Consider the following 17,988-nt stretch of genomic DNA (forward strand, 5'->3'; position numbering starts at 1 on the left):
AACATCTCTTTTAGGCGTGTCGTCCAGTAGGTGCTGCAGATCCTCATAGAACTGCTCTACTTCAGCTTCTTCAGCATCTGTGGTTGGGGCGTATATTTGGATCACTGTGATGTTAGATGGCTTGCCCTGAATTCGAATTGAGATCATTCTATCGTTTTTTGGATTGTATCCAAGCACTGCTTTAGCCACTTGACTATTAATTATGAAGGCTACTCCATTTCTTCTGTGGTCCTCTTGTCCACAGTAGTAGATCTGGTGGTCATTTGATGTGAAGTGGCCCATTCCAGTCCATTTCAGTTCACTGATGCCCAAAATGTCTATCTTTAATCTTGACATCTCACCAATAACCACATCCAATTTGCCCTGGCTCATAGATCTTACATTCCAGGTTCTAATGGTGTGTTGATCCTTAGAACATCGGATTCGCCGTTCACCACCAGCACCGTCGGCCGCTAGCCATCCTTTCGGCTTTGAGCTAGCTGCGTCATCACGTCTGGGGCTAGTTGAACTCATCCTCTGTTCCTCCCCAGTAGCATTTTGACCATCTTCTGACCTGGGGGTCTCATCTTCCGATGGTATACCGACATATGTCTGGTTGTCCTGATCCATTTAGTTTTCACAGCAAGAATACTGGGGTGGGTTGCCATTACCTTCCCCAGGGATCGCGTTTAGTCTGACCTCTCTGTCATGACCTTCCCGTCTTGGGTGTCCCTTCACGGTTTAGCTCATGGCATCATTGAGGTGCTCAAGCTCCAGCACCACGACAAGGTAACGATCCTTTGCTGAAGTTTCCATCTCTCCTTTTCACAAATGTCAGCCTTGATAAAGGTATGAAGAAAAAAAAACACACCAAAAGCCAAATTGTACTTTTTATAGTTGGAACAAACACCAGGCAGAAACACCAGGCAGAAACTCTGTAGATGATAAAAGCCATTTGAAATGGCAGGGAAAGGGGAGCAGATCCACAGCAGCCACTTGTTCGTTTCTGCATGCTTAGTGGGCCTACCCAGAATAATCCAGACTTCATTTCTGGTGCTTGTATGAGACTATTCAAGACCTCTTCACCAGGATGACCAGACAGATCAAGATGCAGGCTGTAACCTATGGAAAGGAGGAATATTTATTCTTGTGTTTAGGACAGGAAGGATGAACGAAACTTAACTGTGGTGGATTTCGGTGCTGCTGTTGATTCCCAGGAAGGAGGGAGCGCATTCCAGGCAGATAAGAGGATTCACAGTCCAGAGACTGTTGCTGGGAAAGTTAAGAGGTTCAAGGTAGCTCCGCCCTAGAGTCTCCCAGGTTATTTACCCTTAGGTCAGTTAGAGTAGCCTTAGTCTGGCAAGATTCTGTCTGTATGGTGAAAGCAATAAAGAACTGGAGTTTGGAATATACTGGCTCGACATTGTTCTTGGGCTGGCCTTGACATTACCTCAGGACACATTTTTGGTCATATCTGCCTTGAGATCCTACTAAATCCCTTCCCCAATGTAAGATTGTCCAGGTGCACTGGGACTGCAGCCCCCAGAATTCTCAGCCAACATTTCTTCCAAATAATTTTGAAAGAATACACAGCCATACTATTTAACTTTTACATCTTTAACAGTGTTTTGATTTCTGTTAAGCTTATTGATATTACAGGATGGATAACTGCTGTTTTTCTGAACTTGCAACAGATAGGGGATGCATGGTTCTCTCTTCCTTTTTAATACTGTGTTAGCATATTGTTTTTTACTATTTAATTGTAAAGCAGAATGTTTTCCTATTCATCATGCTTAATAAATGACTTAAAAGAAATACTTTGGACCTCATGTGTGCACCACACTTCTCTGCTATTCATTAAAGTAGCCTGCCCAGTTTAACAGAATCAAAATCTAACATAAATCAAAACACACTTTAAAGTGTGTTCTTCTGATGCTTCTCCTACCCACACTCACCCCTCAACAAGACAGTAAGCTTTTCTGACAGACCATTGCGTATGTACATTTTGCACATATAGAAAAACCAAATTAAAATTGACAAGCCAGCTGAAAAATTCATTAACTGTTTAAAACTTTATTCTGTGCCAATTTAGTACTCTTCACTGGCAGTCACTTGCCACTCCAGATAAAGGAGAACTTGGTATTTGATTCTTCTGTGTATCTTTCAGGGAAGTCCCCCAGAAAAGGGGAGGAGAGGAGGCAGAACATTCTGGGCTGGTAAATGACTTCCTCCTCCTCCTTTGCCTCTCTCTCATCTAAGAAATTCTCCTATCCCAATCCAACATCAAACTTGTCCTCATGCATCCCATAGTTTTCCCCACTGGACCATAAGCCCATCCTAAAGTATTGCAACATACGACCCTTAACAACATCATCTTAAACCCCCTTCCAATTTCAGACCACGCCCACCCAAACCCTTACCATTGGAGATGGCAAGAAACCTCTCTAAAGTTTTCTCAGTCCTCCCAGGCAGGGTTGTCAGAAAGTAGGGGGGAAAACAATTAGCAGACAAGATCTTAAGGAATCCTGCCATGAAGGAACTGAGTACATTATGGCCCTGTCACTTCATTAACAGTGCTTGAAATGAACCAAATCAGAAGATAGCTAAGAACAGGCACTCCGGTGGAAGGTTTTGGCAGTCACTGATTAAATCTAGCTGCTGTCAATGCCACCTGCCATGCAGCTGCAGTTTGGGTTCTTAGTGTGCTGTACTAAGAAAAATGGGTGCTTAGAATACATTGAGTGAGTCAGTGTGCTTTGATTGCCTTCCATGTGTATAACTTTTGGATGGCTGTGGACCTAAAGTGCAGCTTTCTCTGTCCACTGTTGACCAGTCTTTTGTGGTGGAGAAGGATCTGGCCTTTGGGTGTAGGTTTGCTGTTCCCCACATTTTGCTGTTGGCACTGAAGAGGGCTGTCTTCCTCTTTACCTGCCCCAAATGAATTGGTCACAAGCAATGGTAACCTGCCTGGTTTTATGCCTGCATGTCAGCTTTACAAAAGTTGAATTTATTTGCTACCAACTAGAGCTATTGTTTTCTTAGAGCGGCTTCTGTTTAATGGGTCCACAGATGCTACTTCTAAAGATTGGTGTTTAGAAGATGTTGTGCAGTTGACAGAGACAGGAGAGTATTTAGGCTGTACTATTTCATTTGGAAAACAAATCTAGCCTGTTTTATGAGGTTGGAACTTTACATCCAAAGAAGCTAAAAACTTTGATATAAACTTATGTTCAGTAGAATGTTGAAAGCAACAGGCAACGGGTAATACAATAATACACAATTGCAGTGTACTTTTAGCTTCTCAGTTTGCTCTTATTCTCTCGTTTCTTGGACTCCTTCCATACCCAACTATGCCTGGAGAACAGGGCTTATCCACACACTCTCTTTGCCCTGGTGTCAATACATCCTGCTAACCATTTGTTGAGGACATATCTTCACAATGGAACCACCATCTCAGTGCAAGACTAAAGCTGGATTAAGGTGATCTGGCAGGAAACTAGTGTTTTCCATTAGAAAACAGAACAAGCCCCCCTCTTTGCAAGCATTCTTTGTCACATGGGGGAGGAGTCTGGGGGAGGTTGTTGATCTTCAGGACACCAATTAGCTGACTGCAGCCATGGGGCTCTGAGGGTGGAATAGAACCTGAGCCTTCCCACTTCTAGTCCAACACCTTGACTGCTACATTACCCTGGCTGTGCCTTCATGTGGAATCCGACAGGATATGAACTGGGCCTTTCACAGACACAGCAACAGCTTCCTGGTGGTGGTTTCTACTGAAATCATCTTCATGCAGTTTCAGTAGCTGCTATCTTTAAAGCTGCAGATATGTCCATAGAAGCTAAAGTGATATTCCAGCATTCTCAACGTTTATTCATTAAAAGTATTTATATATCCCTTCTCATCATCAGCAATTCTGAAGCAGTTAGCACTAATCATTAAAAAGGCAACTGATTAAAAATATTACGGGAGTTAATGGGTGATGAAAACTGAAATAAAAATAGGAGATTTTATAAGACAAGTGAAACATGGAGGCTTATGATGGCTGGAGAAAAGGCTTTTTCTTCCTGTCATACAGTAATATAAAATATAGTAATAGAATTTTGGGCCTATCCAATGAAGTGATGGGCAGACATTCAAAACAGAATTATTTCTTTGCACAGCAAGTAATTATGGAACTCTCTGCTGATAGATGCAATAGATATTAACTTGGATGTCTTTGAAAAGAAAATAGTCAAATTCAGAGAAGAAAAACTTGGTTTATTGCCTTTATATCCTATCTTTTTCTGAGAGGTGAAGGTAGCGTATTGGTAGTCTCCCCTGGCTTTATCCCCACAAGAACAGCTCTATGAGAGAGGTTATGCTGAAAGAGTGTAAGGCCCCATGTCATCTCTCTGTGATGGTGATGTGTAACCTCCACATTCTGAGAGAACATACAAGCAAAGGACAGCTGCTTGGGAGCGACCACAGGAGAGGTGTTTTAGGAGTTCTTTTGTAGGCTTTCCAGGACTTACGGCTGGTCCCTCTGAGAAACAGGATGCTAGACTACATCTGAAGGGTACCAGGGATGTGAAGGGCTTGGAGGTTGGTTCAGCCATATCAACCCCTCATGGTTTTTCTTACCGACTAGCCTTTCTTAATCTGGTGCTGTTCAGTTATGCTATGAGCATAGGTTACAGACTCTCCAGCCAGGCTGGCTAGTAAGTTTGACTGGAAACCCTTAAAACGGTGATCCCAGCCTATCTGGAGAGCACCAGGTTGGCAAAAGCTGTTACTGCTGTTCTTCCAGAACTTTTACAAACAGCCTTCTCTCACATACATTGCACATACACATACACATGACACAAGCTAGGTCTTGGGCAATTAATCAGTACCCTGGGCAGTAGCAGAAGCATTTGCAGGCTGTAATGGTAGGAAGAAACAGGAGAAAGCTGTTGGGGCAGCAGACTGCTTACTGAGCGGCCCTGACTCAATTGAAACCATTTTCTAAAGTTTTTTTTTTTTCAATTTTACATTCTAGATGCTCATTCAACCTTTCACATTTGGCCAATCCATCCTCTGTTATTCTCACTGGCAAAGGTGGGCTGCATGTCCTTAGCAACAGAAAAGCCATCCCTCCTCCTCCTGTCCCTTTTTCCGTCTCCTTCCTCAGCAGTTGTCTCCAAGAGTCAAACAAGAATGGAACAGCTTACTTATTGTGAAAGCCTTGCTTGCTCTTCCAAGAGTGAGTAACGTACCAGCGTGGCAGGGGGAATTGCTTTGTTCTTGACCTCTGGGGGTAGCCCCGTTGGAGCTCCACAGTGCTTTGACCCACATTCTTCATTTCTATTTCCACATGTCTACGGGCCTAAAATGACCGTTTCTGACTTTTCATGGAAAAACAAGGGATGATGACCAAGATCAGTGCCACTTAAATATAAAATTATTTTGTTTTAGCTGTACAGAACACCTCAGAAATGTTGCATGAACTGACAGGAAAAGGCAAGTTTGAGGTGGATTAGGCACACCTTTCTACTGGGAGAGCAGATTTCTATTTGTTCCATAAATAGCTAAATAATATCTGGGAGCTTGGAGTCCATTTCCAGAATCTTAAACTGTTTTTATTGACTTTTTATCTGGAAGTAGCTTCCCTCCAGCAAGTGAACTGGGGTGGGTTGGGGGAACTTTGTAGGAGCATCCTCACTTTTTCTTGTCTCCTCACCCAATTTATCTCCCAACTCCCAAACCTCTGTCTTCTTGAAAAGATTAAGGATAACATTCCTCATAGTAATTATTTGGCCTTCAGAGCACCGATGTATAGAACTGCATAGTAAAAAAATGGCCAGCCCAGATTTCCTGTTATCAGGCAATGTTCTGCTGTCTGTTCCACCTTCACCGTTGAAAGGGTGAAGGAAGGAGAGTTTAGGTGCACTTCATCTTGGGTGGGCTTTGAGATTTTCATCCATTTTGTAAGCACCTTCATGCCCTTGTAGAGAACTCAAGGCCAACTCCGTTTAGAAGAAGTGTGCTTTTGTTGTGTGTGTGTATGGGGGTGGGGCAAGAATACCCCAATTTTGCACCTCCTACATTTTGATGACATCTTACCTCTGCTGCAGGATGGTACAGGGGAGGAGGGGAGAGGGCAGTGACACCTTGCAGCACTGCCTGTCTGTGCTGTGAATTAATTACCATGTAGTGAGTTGATCAGCTTTCCCCCAGACCAGATTTCGATTTGTGTGCCATCAAGTAGAAAATTAACATGGACACAGGCCAGAAATGTTGCATGCCTGAGCACACACGGCTGTTGAAAAGCCTGTAGAAGAGAGGAGGGCCGTTTCTGGGAACTGATGACATCCAAGCTGACTGGCCCTTCAGTAGCCTTTAAGAAGCAAAAGACAAAGTGGGCTTTGGCAGGATGGAGGGCTCAGTTCCCTTTCTCATGTATTTAGAAAATCCTTTAAAAAAAAGCCAGGGGAACATTCATTCATACCAGTCTCTGGAAGAAAGAGGCGCAGCTTCATTTTAGCCAGGAAAGTGTTTTCCTCCATTTTCATTCCATAGATATAAATTGAGATTATCTGGTGACCTGAATGGATTGATAATCTGTCACTGGGTTAGCTTCTATGGGAAATCAGCAGTCTCTCTATATTAAATTCTCCTGTGATCCATGTCCTTGAATCCCCATTGCACCTTCCCTGTAGAATCTGTGTAGGAAGCTCCCTGTTGTTTCTCCGTCTAGCACAAAATTGTTGGCTTCGACTCCCAGTGGTTTTTCACCATCTCAGCTGGTGAGGAGACAGACTTTTCTTGCTTATTTTGGAGGCATCAAAAGAAACTAAGGATGGGAGATTCAGGACAGATAAAACGAAGCAATTTGCATAGCACATAGTTCACTTAAGGAAGTCATTGCCAGAAGATGCCACAACTTTGAATGGCTTTAAAGAAGATTAGAAAAACTCATGAATAATAAGGCTATCACAGGTACTAGCCATACTGGATATATAATGCTTCTTGTAATCACTTCTTGTTTGTATATTGGCCATTAGGAATTGTGGGTGGGAAGATGCTGTTGTCCTCTTGTGGACTTCCCAACAGTATTGATTAGCCAGTTGGGTAAGAAAATGCTGCATTAGATGAACTTTTAGTTTGACTCAGCAGGACTCTTTATATTCATCTGATTGTTTTTTAATTGAAGAGGTCAGAGACTGAATTTAAGACTTTCTGTATGCAAACCTAGTGGTTGACTACTGAGCTATGGTCTCCATTAATTCTCCATCCATCAGGGAGTTTGTTGCATATAGTATTCATCTTAGCCTATTCAGGCAGTCCACAGCTCTGCATTTCCAAAATCGTGTGGAAAAACCATTATTTGAGATTTGTGGAATATTCCTTAGACAATTCAAGTTTTGCTTTGCACATAAGAAGGGTGAAGGCTGACTTACAGTGGATACATCAGATGCCAGAGGTGAAGTTTGTAAAGCCAGAGAAGATACTAAGCTTTACTACAAACTTGAGGAAAAATACTAAGTATAATCATTCTTTATCCTCCACTCTTCAGAGGCAGAAAAATTCACATGAGCTCAATATGACACCAGGAGGAGCTAAGGATGAAAATGTCATGGTATAGATTTTGAAATAATAAACTGTGCTTTAATGTTCTATTTCATTATGATTGAATCTAATGATTAATGTTCTGACAATAATATTTGGTGGTAGATAAATCTGTCAATTCCATCCTTGTGAATGCAGATTCCAGCTCTCTTGGACTGTAGGTTTCTCTTTGTGCCATTAAAACCAGACTCAGAACCATCACAGACCGTCCAGATGGAGTGATTATATCTCACTGAGCTCCTGCAGAGATGGCAATATTTCATTAATGGCACTTCAGCTCTGCCTCATCCCCAGCTGTACCTAAAAAAAAAAACCCACCCTCTGTGGGAGTCAGTGCTTACAAAAGAAGCAAAACCAATTTTAAAAAACTTGCACATACTTATATTTGTATCTGTAACTATATTTGTGGCTACAATGCTTTTTTCCATTGGAAAAAAAATAAATAAAACTTTAAAAATTATCTTTCCATAATTAATAGAACTTAATTTGATTAGGGATTGTTTTGCTACAAATACGTTTTTGGAGATGATGCTTCTAAACATCTGCACGTACCTTTCCCTCATCACTGCATAATTATGGCCAGTCGCCATCAGCATGGCTTGGTAGGGGGATAGGACCACACACTTCTAAGCAGCATCTGGGCTTTTTTGTCTTAGGATTGGGAACTGAGCAGTATCTTTTACTGATTACATACATCTGTTTGTTGGTCCTAAAAGTGATAGGAAAGTTTCCTATCCTGAATAAAAACCATCAATCCTCAACATGGTTCTGGTTAGAAACAGAAAAATTTACAATAAAGGAGAGAGGAATTTAAGTACTTTATGAATGAATGAGTCCATTATTAAAACATATGCAAAGGACAATTCTCAGTGGGCTACCATGAGGCAGTGCTTCAGAAATGAGAAACCTGGATACAAATGGCTCATTCATCACATTGTTCAGTAGGTGACTTGGAGTTGCTCACTGTCTCTCTGCCTAATTTTAATGTTACAGCACGTATTGGAGAATGTTATGCTGATGGTTGAGCACTTTGTAGGCTGAAATGATAAAGAACAAAGCTTCAGGTATATACGCAGGGGCTTCTTATGTGCATCTACATCTACAATTTTCTTCATTCTCTTTTGTCTAGCTAGCTAGCTGGCTGATATATGTAGCAGCCCATCTTGCAATTGTCCAAATATAGCAATTAAATTATATAAGATTAAAACCAACAAATATAACAAAAGCAAAAACGAGGAACAACAACAACAATAGCAAAACAGCATCCAAAGATGAACTAACCTAATCCATACAACCACAGCCATGTGAAAAAAAGTCACATTGATGGGTTCGCCCAACCTCCAGACCCCATGACCAAGGGAGCATCTAGGACCCAGGTCTTCAAGGATTTATAGAAGAGCAACAGGGTTAAGGCAAAAGAATCTCAGGGGGCATGATGTTCCAAAGGGCAGGTACTGTAACAAGAAGGCAAGCTTTTAATGAACCAGTTCACCAAAAAGTAGATTTGAATAACTAGTATATTTCTGGGAGATTTGTAATAGTATAGGGATTTTTTACTTCCCATATTTCACTCCAACAGCCACAAATAACGATTTCTTTTCTCCTCTGCTGAAATGAAGAAAACTTGAAGTAACCCAGAATGGAATTTTGTGGCCTGAGAGTTCTAGTGTTCAAAACAAATGTCTGATGTCAGAGCGTATATTTCTTTGCTTTGCGCTCTTGTTGATGGATGTTAAAGTTCTGATATAAAAGGCAAAGCTGATTCTTCCACTCTTGGTTTAGAGAATATTAACACAGGTAACAAGAGTGTCGAAACATTTCCTATTGCAGAAGAGGTGAAGGTGCCCTTATCTGCATTCAGGAAGAATCGATGCAATCGAGCCATTCAGAAAGTTCCCCTCCCAGAGTAAGCAACAAGTATTCTTATGAAAATTTAGTTACACCTCAGGTTACAGTGTGGTCTGGTAAACCCCGAGGGGGTTGTTCCATCAGACTGCATCTGCCTTCTCAGGTGAAGAGAGGTCATGTACAAGAAGAAGGACCTTCTCAGCAGTTGCCTCTTCACTGCAGATTTCAGTTCTCAAGCTGCTAGTAGTCATAGCTGTTCAAGCCCAGCACTTACCACTTCAAAGAAGTAATTGGGGGAGGTGTTTGGGGTTGCTATATTGACTAGTCAGCATTTTAAAATCCAACCCTAGTATTTTTTTTCCATCTGTGAGTTCTTTTAAAGCTCTTTGGGTACTAAGTTGAAAGACCAATGTTGGTGTAATGATTGCCTATTCCAATAAAAGGAGTCTCATCAGTAATTACTAGAGAAAACTAATTTATTGAATGAATAGTATGCAAAGTACGAAGAAAGCTGAGAATGAGCAAAAGCGCGCCAATTACAAACTTAAAAAGCCTTGCTCCCGTTGCGAACCCTCCCCTCAGGCTAGCATAGCAACCACCCACCCCAGATGCTAGCAACCGTTAGAATCGGCCTGAGAAAGTAACCTTGAACAGCAGAGATAACCCAAACATACATTCCAGAAGATCACAAGTCAGCACAAAGGAAATTTACCAGCGTGGCCAGGCAGGCACGCAACTGCAGATATGACATGTGAAACGTTACGAGGAACCATAAACATCGGAACGGGAACATGACAGTTGGATGAAGATCTCCTAACCGTCAAGGAACTCAGGCCTCTTCACACCATGTAGAACTCAACTTGCAAAGCTTTGCACCATGGTCACTGTTTCTTCCTTGTATTCTGATTCTCCATCAGGTGCTAACAAAAATTTACTATTCCTTCCCAGAGTGGGGCATATCTTAAGATTTTGAGATCTACAGGACTTGATTAAGTTACAAAGGAAGAGATGGGAATGAGCTCAACCTCTAGTTGAGAAAATACTGTTGTCACAGAACCCACTTACCTTTGTGATGTATAACTCATATGCTTGAGAATTATGAGGGGCCGGGTGTGACAATCCCAATACCAAGATCCTAACTTAGAAATTCTCCAGACAGTCCATCAGAAAGCTTAAAGAATTCTTTATTAAGGATCTGATTAACACAGGATAATAATCAAAGCTCCAAGTGAGAATTTGGCACCAAGACATTCAAAGTGATTCTTTCCCTCCTCTGATCTCATCCCTCCTCCCTGTCTCGCAAACAAGCTGTTTCTCACTCCTGAGTTCCCCCCTCCCATCTCATTAACAACCCAGGTATCTTATCAACAGCAGAATGTCCTTGGCTGAAATGCCTGAGGCAAAGGAATGTGAAGCTAACACGGGTTGGTTCTCTGGGAATGCGGTGAATGTGTGAAGCCAGCTAACGCGTGTAGAAACCTCTAATGGCAGGCAAACCAAGGGAAGGGAGCCTGACACCGGGTTCTTCAGCACTCAGTAATGATGCTAGTAGCTTGGCTGCTGATGCCACTTCTCCTCTCTCCAAAACAAAGGCAACAACCCTGGATTAGAAAACTAAATATCAAACAAGAAAAGAAAGAAACCTTTGTTTTGGAACCCAGCATGATGACCCAATCTTCCTTGTATTCCTGTACCTGGCCCAAGTTCTCCAAAATATAATGAGCTATACAGTTAGCTTCACTACAGAACAAAGAATGCATGGACTACCACCTTTCTCAGTCACAACAGGAATAGCCTGAATTCTCCAACCAATATTGTGAATCTCCCTAGCTCTAAACTAAATAGGCATTTAACGGGGGCTCTTCTTAGGCATAGGATACAATCCTATAGTGACCTGGAACCTTTCTCTTCTGAAGTCTTAGAATTAATATCTTGACCTTCCAGTAGTACTTCCTGCAGACAAACTGCACCAGCAGTAGTAACAAACTCCTCCAGATGGTTGTAACAAGGATTGCTTCTGCTACCAGTCTTAAGCATTAATTACCATTTACCTAGCCATTCTACCCATGCCACTCAGCCTAAGAGACAACACTGAGGTACCAGGTACTTAAAGGATGTACCAAGGGAGGAACTTATGAAAATGTTGAATCTACAGGAGGCTAAAGGGCAACTTTCCAGTGTAGGGGATCTCTTGTTCTCAGATTCTCCTCAAAGATACCAGATGTATCTGTGCAACCTGATGAATGAATTTTGAATGCTGTACAGTATTAAATCTGCACAGGTTCTCCTCAGGCATATTTTGTCTGCTGCCCAAAATGTATAGCTCTAGACAGTATTATTTCCAGCGTTCACAGTTAGGCTGTTTAGTTATATGAACTCCATTTTCAAATTTATAAATACCAGTAGTCCATATTTACATACGGCAGAGGTGTACAGTCTATGGTCCCAAAGTTACATGCACCTACCCAAAAGCCCAGGATGTGGTTTTCCAGAGCCTTTCTAAAAGTAACAACAAATAACATATATAATGTGCCAGAACGGAAAAAATACTAAATCCATGGATATGTCAGTGCTTCAAGGTAGACCAGACTAGGAAATCAAAGTCATGTAGACTAATACTACTTTTAATATAAGGTTATAGTAACAGAATCTTGCAAGTCTGAATGTGCTTCCTTGCTCCCTTTATCTTCATGAGAACTAGGGAGGGGCTTGTTTAAGATGTTTTCCCGGGTTACAGTTCTGTCCGGGACTTATCTGACCATTGTCTTGGTAGCAGCTCTTCCTCCTTGACCTTCCTCGAGGTCATTTCTTCTACCCATTACAAGGGATTTTATTAACTGTATTTAATTTAAATAAAATATAATTGCATTCAGGGGCATCTGCAGTGGAGGTGAACGAAGTCAAGATGGCAGCTGTGATCAGAGCCATCCCACCCTTTATGTGAATCATGTATGAAATGCACATAAAAAGGCAAGGCTTTTATCATGTGGTCACAGCTGCCTTCTTGACAGTTTCAACCCCCTCCATGGATGCTCCTAATTGCATTTGATTTAAAAAATTAATTCCATCCTGATCATACACCCCCCCACTTTTTGGAGTGTAACTCTTAGCGCTCTGGCCACGTTGGCTAAGGCTTATTGGAGCTATGGTCCAAAATATTTAGAAAGCATCAGGTTGCTAATACTGACTTAAGAATTTACATCAGCTATGTTTCAAACAATGCTCACTCAACAAACTGAAAAAAAGCGCGGGGGGGGGGGTAATCTGGGAATAATTGATCACAGGACCAGCCTTGAAGAGAAAATGATAGTGTTTTGTTTATTGCCACTTGCAAGTCCCATTTAAAACCATTCCAAAGTAGCACAAGTGATGGACAGCCCATCCTAAATTGTATCATTTGCCTCTCCAAAGCCTGTGGGTGGGAACCCTGTGCTTAGTTATGAGTGCCAGCCACTCCCAGAAACAGCGGCTCACCAGAGGTAACCACAAACTTGTAACAGAGCCAGGAACCAGAAATTGCAAAGGGCTAGACACCAACTCAATCTTTTCTACGGGAAGAGTTTGTGGCAATGCTATTATGGGGCTAGAAGGTCACCCAGAACAGACAAGGATTTGCTCGCTTCCCCAGCTTCCAGTGTTCCACACACCATCATCTGCTAGAAATACCTTTCTGCGTTCCATATAGGACTGGGATATTCCACGTATTAATGTATGCTGACAGCCAGTAATTGTTTTGTGAATGGCCGCTATTAATAGGGTGCTTATCTGTACTGCTTGTATTTCATTTCCCATTTCTCAGCATAATATTTCAAGTGTCTGATAAAATACTTCCTGGTCTCCCAAAAGTATATTGCCCCATCATTGTTTTTCCTTTGCAACTAAGCAAATAAGACTTTCTGTATATTGTTCCAGTTTATGTATGTATGTAGTTATCCTACATTATCAGGAGTAAAAGTGATGTGATTCAATATTCACCTTTCTTATTTAAGAAAGTATGCCTTTCAAAACTTCTAAATCTTATCTCTTACATATATTATGTATATTACGTATATTCTTGGTCTTGTGGTTAAGGTGCTGGGCTAGAAACCAGGAGCCTGGGAGTTCTAGTCCCGCCTTAGGCATAAAAGCCAGCTGGGTGACCTTGGGCCAGTCACTCTCTCTCAGCCCAACTCACCTCACAGGGTTGTTGTGGTGGGGAAAATAGGAGGAGGAAGGAGCATTTGGTATGTTTGCCACCTTGAGTTATTTGTAAAAATAAAAAAGGCAGGATAGAAAATAAATAAAATAAATAATAAATATTTGATTTAGGATTTTAGTACTTGATCTTCTGGTTTGGCTGGAACCTGATGTAAAGAAGGATATGATTTTCATAAAACCCACACATTATTCAAAAAACCGGAACATTTAGAGCAGCCATCTTGCAGGAAAACCATAGCTCGCACACATCTATTTCCTTGTTTCTATTCAGCAACTCCAGCCAGTCACTAAATCAGTGATTAAGAACTTTGTTTTCCAGCAGCAAAATAGAAAGAGAGATGTTAATAGCCTCTCTCGGTCTCCACAAGATACATTTGAGGAAAACATATGCTCTGGGTTATAGTTCTGCATCTGGAAAAATGCCTTAGATAGGATTAATAATCATAACTACAAACAAAACATCACTTTACTGCCAACAATACCTATTATTATGTAGCAGCTGTCACAGAATTGTCACAAACATTTTAGTTAATCATGTGGAAAGAGTTGTCACAGAGTAAGTAAAAAGCTCTGCAGCTGAAGTGGAGGATTGGTCTAAGTCAGAGATGGGCAACCGATCTCTCAACCACATTCCCTTGGGTAATCTGCTAGAAGTGCATGGGGGAGGTGGTGCCCACTTTTTCCTCTTTATAACATCTCTGCAGATAAAGGACAGATCACTCTTACCAGTGATTTGAGCTTGCATAAGATTTTTGAAAATTAGCCCCTAAACTGAATGAAATCAGCCCAAGGGCTGCAAGGTTTTCCATCCCTGGTGTTGTCATGTTCACTGTTTCAATGTATTTCAAACATCGTAAAGTTTCTCATGCCCAGGCGCTGGCGTGTGTTTCTGTATGGGAGGGAGCTGCTGTGAAACCTTGTACCAAGCTCTGTATGTGGAGTCAGGAGAATGGAATGTGTTTGGGTTATTTTGTCTGTTCAAGGACTTTTCCCACAGACCATCAGGAACCGTTCGGAGCACCTGTGGATATGGACTTGAGAAGATTCTAAGGGGGGAGGGATTTCATTTTCACCGAGGGTTTTTAGTTTGAATTTGCCCGCGCTTTTAGCATTCTCAGCTTTCTTTGTGATCCTGCATGCTGTTCTTTAATAAATCAGATATCTTTGAATTCCTGCTTATGAGTCTGATGTACATTAGAATAGGCAATCATTACAGGTGTAGAAAGAAGAACACGCTACTCTAGAAAAAGAAGGTGTCTGTAATGTGGGGACTGGGAATGAGTAAGCTGAGGACAGAGGCAGGAGGCAAGATGAAGCAAATTTATTTGGTGTCGTGCACAGGTGGTAGCAAACAAGACATACAGGTGCTGCATTGTTTCAAAGTAAACTTAACACTTTGCTGCTGATAATGAAGATGTAATGGGGGTAATTTGGAATATGCATTTCAAGCATCCTTCAGTGAGATTGGCTATTTGCATATTCTTCTCCGTAGCTTGTTTCTTAACTGATGTGTGTTTGTTTTTCCTTGCAGGTGTGGGTACCAGAGATTACTACAGGAAGATTGGCTATGGGCTAGAAGGGCCCTATATGGTGAAAAGACTGGACTGACCAATTTATGAGGAACACCCGAAGCTTTGTCTTTGCACATTAAGGCCAGAGCAGAATGGAAATGCCATGGCCCTGCTACAAGCATTGTTTGACCTGGCAAAACAAGGTTCATTCAGATCACTTGATATCAAAGAGGTGTTTCTGTTGATTATCACATTCAGATCCACGCCATGAATTTTGTTGGCCCTTTCATAACTAGCAAAAAAACACCTGACCATCACCACATTTCTCTGGTTATCATTTACAAATGGGTAACAGCCCTGGAAACATTCAGGATTTCAGGTCTATGGTGTTATAAGGTGTCTGCAGCATAGACTGCTTTATATCAGCTGTAGCTATTTTTAACAGATAGCATGGGGCTTTCTTTTGTTTTAGCCTAATGTTAAGTGACAATTGCCTCTTGTATAAGATTAAACTTGCCACTTTTAGTATCTGCAATGTTAGCCTGACCTTCAGTTGCTTACTTGGTACTCTCAGAGTATATCTAGCATTACAGATAAAGTTTACACTCTCATTTGCAGATACACAAGAGAAGAGGAGTCATCCCTTCTACAAAGTAGAACTGCTTATGCCGATTAAATATAGGTTTTGCATTCATTGTTTATATTAACATCTGTATCCCACCACTCTAATATGTATGCACCAGTGTGGTTCACAAAAGCTTAAGACCACCGTGCTATATCAAACCATAGAATCATTCAAATGTATTTAAAATCCAGTGGAGGGGATCACAGATAAATCAACTTAAAACAAGCAGCATATTAAAAAACTTGCCAGAATCAAGGTGGGTTTATCTCAATGAGGAGAAATTGCTGTAGGCTATTCAAAAATTCAAGTTTGAGTTAATATATTCTAAACTCATACAATATCAGGCTTTCAGTGTTTTGGCTAGGATGCAATTTGTGATTTCTAATACTGGAGTTAGAATTTTGTACCAGGCTGTAAATGGAGCAAAATTGCTGCATCCCTCTCATTTCACGGACGGGTTTCCCTGCGCATTACTGTACTATTTTGAGGATTCCCCCTCAAAATATTGCATTTTTTTGCATGCAGGATTTCGGTTTAGTCCCTGGCAATATCTCCAATCTGAAGGACCTCAAGTCACTAGACAGGGAAAGGCCATTCTGTTAAGACCTTTGAGGTTACCATTGATACTATAAGCAGCATTGCTTTCTATCATCCTGTTGTCCTCCCAGACAATATCCCAGAATTCCTGTGGGATATCAGGTTGGGAAGGTTAACCTAGATGGACCAAAGGTCTGATTCTCTCTAAGGCAGCATCATACATGTACACAACCTGCTTGATCTGTAGATGCCTGGCATTGGAACCAGTTTCTTTCTGGGACTCAACTATCTCCACTGGGATCCTTCCAGTAACTCCAGTAAATTGAGTTTGTTGTACATTTACTTGGTAAATTGAGTACTCAATGAATTGAGTAAATTTACTGGAGTTACTGGAAGAACCCTAGTGGAGATTTCATTCATTCATTCATTCATTCATTCATTCATTCATTCAGTTTATATAGCCGCCCATCTCAGACCAGTGACTCTGGGCAGCTTACAATAATAAAAACAATCAGTCAATAAAAACAGTACAAAAAATTAAATATAAATATACTTGAGTCTCTGAAAGAAACTGGCTCCGTTGCCTTTCCCTACCATGCTACTTCCTGCTTTTCCAGAGCTGGCACCTTCATGATTTGTTTTCAATGTCTTGACAAAGAGAAGAGCTTAATCTGAAGCATAACTGATACAGGGGCCTTGATCCGTTCGCCATTGAGGAGGCAGCAGAGGGGAAAGCATCCTTTTCCTTCCCACAAAATGTCAAGGTACCCATTTGGTTCAAGTCAGTGGAGCCAGGCCATGCATTTGAGGGCAGGTGAGCAAAGGTGAGGCATTTCTTCACAGTCTCACTCAGCAGTTCCTTGAAAGATGTGAACATGTGGCCAAAAATAAATTTATAAAAGCACCAATTTTCAGCACTGTCACCACAAATAATATTTTTTCTGGGTTGAGGAGGAAAAGGAAGGAGGCAATGCAAGCCACAGCTGTAGTGTTGTCAAGAAAAGCACATGGACCTGGCCATGAAGTCACCAGGAGTCAAGTTTGATTCAAAGGAGGTACAAAGGTAAAGGAACCATCTCTGTCAAAGCCAGGGACAGCACTTTGGTAAGGAGCTTGGATGCTGGGCCCTGTATGATGCCTGTGAGCCTCCAAATGACCATCTCTGTGCTTGTGGAACAAGACCAAATCCCACAAGGTGCAACCTCCAGAGGAGAGCACAAATCCTGATCTCATGTTTAGGCAAAGTGAAAATCCCCAAGCTTCCTTGTTCAAGTTCAATTGATACAACTTTCAATTGTAGCCATTCTGCAGAAGTGGGAGTGGTGGGCACACAGTTAAGTTTCCTATAAACCACCTAAAAGAAGCAGATACATTTGAAACTATGTAAGCAAAGGCTGCTGAATAAACTTTGCAGTGGTGAGAGGGGGGACCTTTGAGTTTTATCGATTTGCACCTGATGCTGATACAGATTTTGCTCTATAAGTAGCCTAAACCAGAGTGAATTATGTAAAACGAATGATCATGCAAATGCTTTAAAATTCCATAAATTATACTAGATGGAGTTTGAGCTTTCTTAATCTAGCCCAAAATGTATTGGACTATTTGTTGAGTTGAAAGCACGACACAAATACTACAAACCTTTGCTGCAAGTTTGTAGTTGCCTGCAGAATTGTTTTAGCTATCAAGGACTTAATGAATTGCCAT

General features: G+C 41.4%; 1 protein-coding gene across 1 annotated transcript in view; it reads left to right on the forward strand.

Moving 5' to 3' along the window:
* ELP3 (elongator acetyltransferase complex subunit 3) overlaps positions 1-17,704 on the forward strand; it is a 107,713-nt gene extending 90,009 nt beyond the window's left edge. The window contains exon 15 of the mRNA XM_063300645.1: positions 15,143-17,704. Coding sequence (XP_063156715.1) covers positions 15,143-15,219 — 77 coding nt within the window. The 3' untranslated portion in view covers positions 15,220-17,704. The remainder of the gene's footprint in view (positions 1-15,142) is intronic.
* Positions 17,705-17,988: the final 284 nt, after the last annotated feature.

Source organism: Candoia aspera, chromosome 1 (assembly GCF_035149785.1).
Source record: "Candoia aspera isolate rCanAsp1 chromosome 1, rCanAsp1.hap2, whole genome shotgun sequence".
Taxonomy (NCBI): domain Eukaryota; kingdom Metazoa; phylum Chordata; class Lepidosauria; order Squamata; family Boidae; genus Candoia; species Candoia aspera.